Raw genomic sequence first — 9,514 nt, 5'->3', positions numbered from 1 at the left:
CCGAGTTAATGACGCATTTCTTCAAAGAGGGGTCACTCGCCCCAAAATGTTGATTTCACGTTCACAGCATTCACAGAAAAATCTTAATCGTCCTTTTTATCGCCATTTTCGTCTCACTCTGCGAATGGCGCTGAATTGGAAAATTAATTCGTCTTTTGCTATTTACATTACCGATTTAATAATTTTTTTCATTGAATATATCGTTAGGATGGTTTGAATTAGCGGTTATTTGGACGCAACACAATGGATTGCCTCGTCTTCCCTGAATTTCATTTGATCTTACAGACCTTGCATGATAAAAACAGCGCATTTATGACCATTTCAAGAACGATTGGAAGATGACTGGTAAATTGTCTTTGATAAACTTTTCAGTCATGCCACTGACGGTATCATACAACTCATGGCTTTCAAAATATTGACTTGATATTACGTGTTTATTTGAATATTTATCATTTTAATTGATTGTAAAGCGCCTTAGAGCCTCAGGGAATAAGGCGCTGTATAAGTATGAGTAATAACAATGCTAAAAATGATAATATGATTTGTAATTTTTTTATTATGTAAATATTTGACATTCTTTTCAACGCATCATCTGAATGAAACTAGGTATGTTTGACATTATTTTTGCAAGACCTTGGATAGGCCCAGGATAAGTGAATGAGTGATTTTTGATACGCATAAAAGAACACATCAGATCGGTACGAAATTCACCGAGCACTTAATAGAAAGCCATCAATTATTTTTGCATGATTTTAACACTACATAATGCTAGCATTATGCAAACATGGTAAGGATCTCCTTATTTCAAAAATTTGAAATGCGAAACAGCCCCAGTTATTGTGTTCTATTGCAAATAGACATTTTGTTTTAGTTTTAGGTTTTTGTTGTTTACACTTAGTGTCTTACACGTTGTTGCTTAGACTTCGTGTTTCAACACCCTTTTAAAGGTTGTATTCAATATTGTCAGATATTTAAAATGATGATAACGTTGTTTGTGTTCTTCTTTCTATCGTTTTCTTGCCAGCTCTTTCTGTTGTTGGGAAGGACGCGTGGCAGAGCACAACCTTTCGAGATAAATATGCTTGGCGTGCTAACGATGGACGCGCAGATACATACTCGCACACTAGTAAGGCGGCACAGTTTCCTGCAAATAATAGGCTTCGTGTGGTAGTCATCTTGCAGGGCAATTCAACTTTCCGCAGGGAAACCCTCCTTTGTGCATACCCTGTGGAATAAAAGCACTGGCCTGCAAGATGGCAGTCACGCAAGCCCTCTGTTTCAGCACCAGCCCTTCTCTGTGCTATTCCTCCTTGAATACCAACCCACAGAGAGAAAAACTACTAGCTCAATACCACAACCTGATACATGGTCGATGCTTGCATACTGCCCTCTACAGATTGAATGGGCATAACCTGACTTTACCATGCACTGAGTAACAAACCGATATTGACATAGTGGCGTAGTTACAACAAACTTCTGAAGACCAACCTAATCACTTAGTCTGCCTTTAATGTTTTCACAACCAGATTTCACAAAACGAATAGTTAGCACTAGCCAGAAAAAAAAAGAAATGAAATTAAGTGTTCAACTCTAAAATGATATAAGAGGTCTAGGCCTATATTAAAAGCAAAAATTACCATCATTGGACAGAATGCCAAATCCCCTCCCCCTTCAATGTTGGGAGAAACTGCATCATGATGTCTCTTTTCTACCACAACATTGAAAAGGGGGGGGGTGGGTGGGATTTCTTGTCAATTGGAATAAAACCCCACAAAAATTGGCAAATTGTTGACAGATTTAAGGAATCTTGGGAGTGAAATTTCTCAAAGCATCCAATGACACACATTGGCTTATCACACGTCTTACAAATCATGTGGGTTTGCCTTCTCCCAGTCTTGGTACTGCAAACAGCACAGTTATGCTTTTGCCTAGTTTTGCCTGGATAATGCTGAACATCTTCTGCCATACGAGGGATGATCTTGTCCGGAACCTCCACTCTTCCCTATCGACAGTAGGCCTTGGATCAGATAGAGTCGAAGTCAAAATTTGACGATTGGTGTTAAGACTATTAATATACACCATTCTTGCATTGAGAAGACGTATGTCTAGAAGAGTAAAAATACTCATTTTCACCACTTCATCGATCTGTGAACATGTGCATAGTACACATACTGTTGTGATGCAAGATCGGTTCCTCCCATATGCTTGTTGTATTCAATGACAGTATTTGGTTTGCTGATGTCACGATAACCTGTAGGAGTGGTTTTACATCGAATCTGCTTATTAGTTACATGACAGTTGCCATAGTTTGTCAAGAGTGTCACATGCTTTTTTATCCTGCCATACAACACACAATTGTTCTGACTTTTCACCAAAGCAGGGTTTATCTCCTATAGCCATAGGAAACTTTTAGGGGTTTGCAAAATGTGGAATTCATTGAGTCTTGTATCGCACCGTTCAACAAAAGCTCAAGCATAGCTGGGTTAACCAATGAACAAGAGCAGGGCTGGTGTAATGATTGTCAGCAAAGATGGAGTGTCCCTGGTTTTCAAATCCACCTACAAGTTTCAAAACAACTTGACCAGGTCGAGGTACTGCTGTGGGACGATCAGCTACATTGTCTGTCTCGCGAGTCGGCACTTCATGTTTGTGCTTGTGACCCTGTGTACACCATCCAGGCGCATGTGTACTCCGTTTCAGATTCGTTCATGTAGAAACACTTGATGCCCCATTTGGTTGGCTTTCTTGGCATATACTGTTTGAATGATAGTCTTCCCTTCAATTTGATCACGGTCTCGTCAGAAGCAAGGTTTTGGCTGGATGTGTAATTACGAAGAGACAAGGGTACTATTGTCTGAACGAATTGGCGGACTTTTGTCAGCTTGTCAGGAGTAGTGTCCATATTTGGAGCTGCTTGGTTGTTGATCAGATGGAAGAATTTGAGAATTGCCATGAAACTGTTGCGAGACATGGTTGTTGGATAGATGTCACTGCATGTGTGCATGTCCCAGTTGCCCCAGTACATGCTGTAGTGAGGCCGCTTGTTGATACCCACACACACCAGTAGTGCTACAAAGGCCATCATTTCTGGAGTGGTTGTTGGAGACCAACGACTTGGGTGGCCCGGTGACTTCCCTGTCATACTCTGCTCAGCATAACGATTAGTTTCAGTGACCAGTAGCTCTCACACCACTTGCGAAAAAAAATCATAGAGTGATCTGCACTGGCATGAAGTCTATTCACTCTTCAAAATGTACGTGTCGCTCCGGTGTGGCCTGTGAGAGAAACAAGGAAAGCCCATTAGGTTGCTAAGGAACGTGTATGGCACAAGGGTTGTACCTACTGCTGCCACCCACGCCGATATTAGGCTTTGCTGCTGCCGAGAAATCGGCAGCAGCAAACAATTCTTGCAAAATGTCGGCCAACAATTCTTGCAAAATGTCGTTGTCGTTTTCCATGTTTTGGCCGTGATTGTTCATTGGTTGTGTGAAACATTACATGTCAGGTGTGTGAAAAAATTGGCAGTGCATCGCGTACCAACGCTAAACTACTACCGCAGCAAAGGATGCCGCCTGCCGTCGAACAACCAATCAGAAGCGCATTCTCAACTGAGGGCGTCCATACGCTTCAGACAACCTGCCCATTAAATTGTTTCTGAATGGCACGTCAGTAGCTAAGGGGTTGCAATTTTTCGTGCTCATCTGGCACTGTGGTAGGCCTATGCAAAGGGAAGTGTCATTTGTGCTTTTTGGCACAATGGTGCTGAAATGACTATATGGAGATTTCTCCACTCCTCTGTGATGAAGGCTGGTTCATATCTCATACGCAAATTAAAGCAAACCGACGTTCATGCCATAGGAAACCTCGCAACGAAATTTGCATCACTAAAATGCGCCCGACCTTTCACGAATTAGCACTATTATTGATTTGGTCTTACGTTACAATTTGCTTTTCGTTTTGCCGCCCAAGTACGAATCGGCCTTCTTCAGTTTGACATCTCATTAGAAACAAATCTATTTCATAGGTGGTAAGTAAAGTTTAACCCTGAATCATGCAAAGGCGCATCTTAATATCTAATAGCGCAATATCATGAGATATAAATAAGTGTGATAAAGATTAATTCGATGGCCATGGTTACATAGCCGCTGGACATTGTCAATGTCCCCATTCAACCCCTTTATGGCGAAAAGAATGTTTAAAAACCTATCAAGCGATCGGGGGATTGTGCAGATGCTCCGATCGCATTAATGTGTACTCCAATAAATGGCCCAAATATACTTCCTCAGCTTCTTGCCCACCTGTAATTTCTCAGGCATAATTCTGCGCAAATAAAATTGAACTTAAATCCATTGTTCTTTATTACAGGAGCTGGAGACCCTCATCCTTGGTGGCTTGTAGACCTGGGTGGCCAGCACTGTTTGGAACAAGTAACAGTGACGCTTCGACGTCATGACGGCTTTGGTATTCTCTTATATGCTTTTGTTAATACATGTAGTAATAATTTGAAGGTGACAAGAGGGGGTCTAGTTTTAAAAAGGTTTTTTTCCTGACGTTTCCGTTTGGGTGATTTTCAAGGACGCTTCTTCCTTCTCTTTGTGTCTAGAACACGGATTCCGCTTTATTGCTGGGGTGCTGCGAGCGGGTCTCAGTTCCAACTACACGGAGAACATGCCCTGCGGCTCACCGGCTATGAGGGAACAGTCTTGGGCAGGGGCCATGATTCCGTTCCTGTGCGATACACCGAGGATGGCCAGATATATCAGCCTGGACATCGATCCGGCCAGTCAGAGTGTTCAAGAAGCAATTCTGCAGATTGCAGAGGTGACAGCGGAAGAATGGACAGGTATGATAGCTGATGGTGAAAAACAACGGGCGACATGTCTCTCCGCCTGAAGTTTCGCCAAGCAAACCTAAAACTGAATTTGGCAGAATTTCCTTTAGAAATAAAAATTAATCTTTCTTAGGCATAATATCTTTTAAAATTATCTTTAAATAATGGATATGATGGTTTATCCTGTTTATTTTCATCTTACAAAATATGGAAGCTAAAAAGGAAAAGAATGAAATTAAGTATATTCAAGGAATTATCAGAATTTCTAAAAGGAAAATTTTGTTATTCAAAAGCATATTAATGTTCATGGTGTTTTTAAGCCACTCGTAGATCTGGTTCCATAAAGAAGTGGAAAACTCACCAAAAGAGATGCAAAAGAGATGCGTCAAGCTGTCACTTTCAGCTTAACAAAAAAGAACACGTCATAATCCATTTTACCAATTTTAAACAAATAAGAGTTAACAACCAAGATTCAGTAAGTCTACATTAAAACCACCGCAATTTGGTATCACATGTTAACTGAAAGGGCAAAATGCATTACTCCAAACATTCAGTGAGGGAAAGATTATAAGCCAGCTTCATTTCCCATCTATCAATAGACCTATAAACAACCTTCATTGCAGAGGTAAGAATATGATACACAAGTGTAGAGCCCTTTTTATCCGGCGTAAGTGACCGCAAATTAAAAGGAATAAGGGGAAATCACATTTTAGAGTTGACCCGTGACAATGTGCTAAGAAAAGATTTCCCCACAGTTTTAATCATTTGAAGTCAAATTTTAGCATAAAATTAAGTCAGCTAGGCTTAAGAAGTGACCTTCGGTTTCAGCTTTTCTTGTGTTTCTGGAGTCTGAAGACAGCATATTCAACAAGTTGGGGTCCGTTTGATCGTGTGGTGAGCGGGAATCCAGTCCCTATCCCCAGAATGTGGCATTTCCGGGCCAAATAAGCAACATTTTGTCATGGTCATCTTCACGCTTTTGGAAACAATCGGCCTCCCGTCTTCCCAAGTTTCTCAACCGCAACAACACCAAGGCCTTTGTGGTAAGGGATGGTTTGCCAACCCAAACACCGCCTTGTGAGGAATCTACCGTTACAGCACGGAAAGGGTTCTTACAGCCAAAGAATTATTCCAAACGTTGTCACCCTTGTTGGTATTGAATGGCTTCGAAATGTTGTTGTAGCAATAACTGATCACTTTTTTTCGACAGACATATCTTGGAAACCCATTGCATAAACAGACGAGATTGCTAGAGAAAAAACAGTGAAGTTAGAATCATCGTGTGTAAACAAAACAAGAATAAGGGTGGTCAGTCAAGTTATAATTACTTTGGAAATTTCGAGAAGTAACAAACATGAACTTAAGTAAAATAATGAGGAAATATCAACAAAGTTAGAAGAGAATTTAATTTTTGTGGAAATGAGGAAAGTTGATTGTAAAATTGTAAATTGTAGAATTGTAAACCATTTCCTGTATGTTAACACAGTTTAGAGTTCTCTAAAATAGTCAAAGAAAATTAGAAGTTGCGTTTTTTATGTGATACTTTGTTGCAATGTCCTATAATCTGGGGTTACCATTCCTTTTACAGGTAATGAAATCCGGAGTGGTGACAGTCACAGAAAGCTTCTTAACGAATAAAATGAAGTAACACATGAACAAAGAAAGAGAAGAATGGGAATTAGCTTTGCTTCTTCAACTTATCTTCTCAGATCGTTGGGTATGTACCGATACAGCGACCTTCAAGAGAATGTTCAAGGGAGCCTTGAGCAGCGTCCCTGAGCCTATTATCTCGACCAAGGAGGCACGCTCTCTGGCGCAGTGTGCCAGCTACTGCAGCATGCAACCCGGCTGTGCCTCCTTCGACTTCACACCTGGGAGCAGAGTGTGCCGTCTCTACTGTCTGGCCACAAACTACATGGAGATAACTCCGAGTCAGGAATGCAGCGTCTACGGCCTGGTGAATTAACGCGAAACCATTTTTTAAAAGTCCGTGGTCGCAACCATATGATGGAACGTATCAGGAGGAGCAACTTTATAGCAAAAGGAGCTTGAAGTTTTTGCTGCACATCAGCCCCCCATAGGGAACTGACTATCGATACAACACTGTCTACATATATCGATATAAAGCTATAGAGCACTTATGTTCATGGCGTTCATTACCAAAGTGTGCTTGCACAAGATTAGCACTCAACAACAGCATATAGCAACAGGTGGTGTCTGATTTCGCGCGCTCTTAAAAAAAACTTAAGCGTCGTCTTTGTGGAGTTTATTCAGTAAACTGAGCAAAAATAATGTTTTTTTGAATAATAAATTCAAATTTCATCAAGCAATTTATGTTTGAGTAGCATCGGTATTGTGCAAAAAACCTGCTTTAAAATAAACCCCATTATTATTATTTTTTCATTTGAAGAGATTGAATGTTGCCAAAATAAATCGATTTCTATTGTAAATTAAGTTTTCCTGGTAATAACAAGCAGATTATTGAAAACAAGAATACTGTCTTAATCCTTTGCATGGAAAATGTGGAATCCACTGGATAGTAATTTTGCGAAATTTGTTTGAATATGAATCAAATTTTTTTGTTTTTTATTTACAGGAACACAGAACAACTCGCAAATGGCTTACAAGGCCCAAGGCAATGGGAGGTCTTGCAAAATTAACATTAACAAGTTTCCAGAAGTCAGAAATGAACATTTCTTTTGAAATAAAAAAGATTTCAGCCAAGTTATCCAAACATTAATTCTCGAAGAACGTACTTGGATGCTGCCATCTGGCACGTTGTTTTGCCACATATTATACCAGCAATAACTGGTTGTACATTCCTGGAACAATAAATCGAGCTGTTCTTGAACATACGAGAACTTGACAAGCCGCTCGTACTCGACCATACGAAGAGAATATATCGGGTGCACAATACGGGCGATTCACAATAGTGCGCCGCCAAGAGTTTGCAACACGTTGGCCAATCATAACGCACGGAAGTTGTCGACCCTTTCCGAACACGCATTGGGTCGACAAATTTCGCGCATTGTGATAGGACAACGCGTTCCAAACTCTTGGTGGCGCACTATTGTGAAATGGATATGCGTAAAAACATAAACGTGAGAACCGGCCCCTGAGCCATCACGCGTGAGTACTCCTTTCATTTGCACTGCGCTTCCTGGTTAAAAATGACGTCACACCTCGGTACTAATACTCTATAGCAACACCTTGAGCCGGAAGGCATCTTATATGATTCTGTTTCTGTGCCTTTTCTAAAATCTCATTACAGTCCTGCCAAGTATAAAAGGTTGGCAGTGTCACAAAAAGATTCGCAGTGTAGTCTGAAATATGTGCTCTTTTTAATCTATTACAAAAATCACACTTGTAACCAATGAACTTTTAAAATCATTCACATATAGAAAACATTTTCTATAAAGCCATCCTTGGCACAATACATGTATTAACGCGACACAAAGCTAATTCTGGTGTTGGTGGGCGTGTTGTCGTCGTTGTTGAAATCATTTCATTTCTTTGTTATTTTCCTCAATCACTTGATCAAGCCTTTAAATGGAATGCATTTAACTTTTGTTAAATTCACAGAATGCATACTCACAATGATGTCACAAATTTTCGCTTTCGCTCAGAGTATATCCAGCCTATATGGATTAACTTTGAACCGTACTCTAGTCGTTTTGGTAGAATGTTGATGAATTAGTAGAAAAGTGACTTAATGCACACAATAGCTGTATAATTACTTGGAGCACAAATTTGTTCGATCGGTCTTGTTACGAAGATCAAGTTCTAATTTTGCTCTATCCCGAAGTACTTTAAGGGATCAAGGAAATGAATTTTTCTCAGAACATTTTTTGTGTATCTCTGTACTCTTCTTCCATGTATGAAGATTGTTTGACATCTTTTTTTAGTTAGGTGAACTGAACGGTGCACTTTTTCAAACATTAAAAATTGACCAAGCATTTCAGGACAAGTGAGGGCGTTTTTGCTTTGTAAATCCAGGAAGAAATGGTTAGGGGGTTGCATGCTTTCATGTTCAAATTGTGAACCCCAAATTTGCTTTCTGGGAAGATTTCCGTGAAAAGGTTTTTGCTGGATTATTGCCATATTGCCATAGCAGTGGTTAAAAAATCTAGAAATATTCTGTGCACAAAACAGTGCAAATATACATTTGCATAAAACAAAGAAATCAAAATATGGGTTACAATTGCAAAGCAAAAATTTTAAATCAGGTTAATTGAAACACAAAGATGCAATTTCAAGGATTTTAATAAAATATATAAAAAATATTTCTATTTCCTGGTTCCTTTAAATATTTCGTGAAGTAGACCAGCAGAATGTTTTTTCTGTACGGCATAGTTGAAACTATAAACACCACTTGAATTTTCTGTTTAGGCCAAACAATGCAGTACGAACCAGAAAGCAAATAAACACGCTAATGCATCAAACATTACACTTTCAATTTACATTAATTATACATTGTATAGGAATTTATTGATGGCTTAAAATGAGTTATAAAAACGTTGACCGCCCCGTTCAAATAACGCAGACTGTGTCTGACATTATTTTAATCATAATTTGGCGGTAAAATGGATAATGACAAGCCCAATTTTTATTTGAGTTATTTACTGAAAATGTAGAGAAGAAACCAGTAAGAGTTCTTCTTTAACCCCTGAAAAATACTTACGA

At 39.5% G+C, this 9,514-nt stretch overlaps 1 protein-coding gene across 1 annotated transcript; it reads left to right on the top strand.

Moving 5' to 3' along the window:
- Positions 1 to 1,030: 1,030 nt before the first annotated feature.
- On the top strand, positions 1,031 to 7,432 carry LOC147797585 (uncharacterized). Its single transcript, XM_087142866.1, has 4 exons — positions 1,031 to 1,126; positions 4,366 to 4,461; positions 4,604 to 4,843; positions 6,541 to 7,432. Exons 3-4 carry the CDS (start codon positions 4,669 to 4,671, stop codon positions 6,795 to 6,797), a joined length of 432 nt encoding a protein of 143 aa, XP_086998992.1. The 5' UTR covers positions 1,031 to 1,126; positions 4,366 to 4,461; positions 4,604 to 4,668; the 3' UTR covers positions 6,798 to 7,432.
- Positions 7,433 to 9,514: the final 2,082 nt, after the last annotated feature.

Source organism: Acanthaster planci, linkage group LG10 (assembly GCF_054643075.1).
Source record: "Acanthaster planci isolate LZ-2023a linkage group LG10, COTS_SCS, whole genome shotgun sequence".
Lineage (NCBI taxonomy): Eukaryota > Metazoa > Echinodermata > Asteroidea > Valvatida > Acanthasteridae > Acanthaster > Acanthaster planci.
This window is presented reverse-complemented; position numbering and strand designations above follow the sequence as displayed.

What these genes read in the sequence shown, in the direction of transcription:
- LOC147797585 (XM_087142866.1), top strand. Translation starts at nt 4,669, where the DNA reads ATGCCCTGCGGCTCACCGGCTATGAGGGAACAGTCTTGGGCAGGGGCC. An exon ending in GACAGCGGAAGAATGGACAG is followed by an intron (nt 4,844 to 6,540) that starts GTATGATAGCTG and finishes TTATCTTCTCAG; the next exon opens with ATCGTTGGGTATGTACCGAT.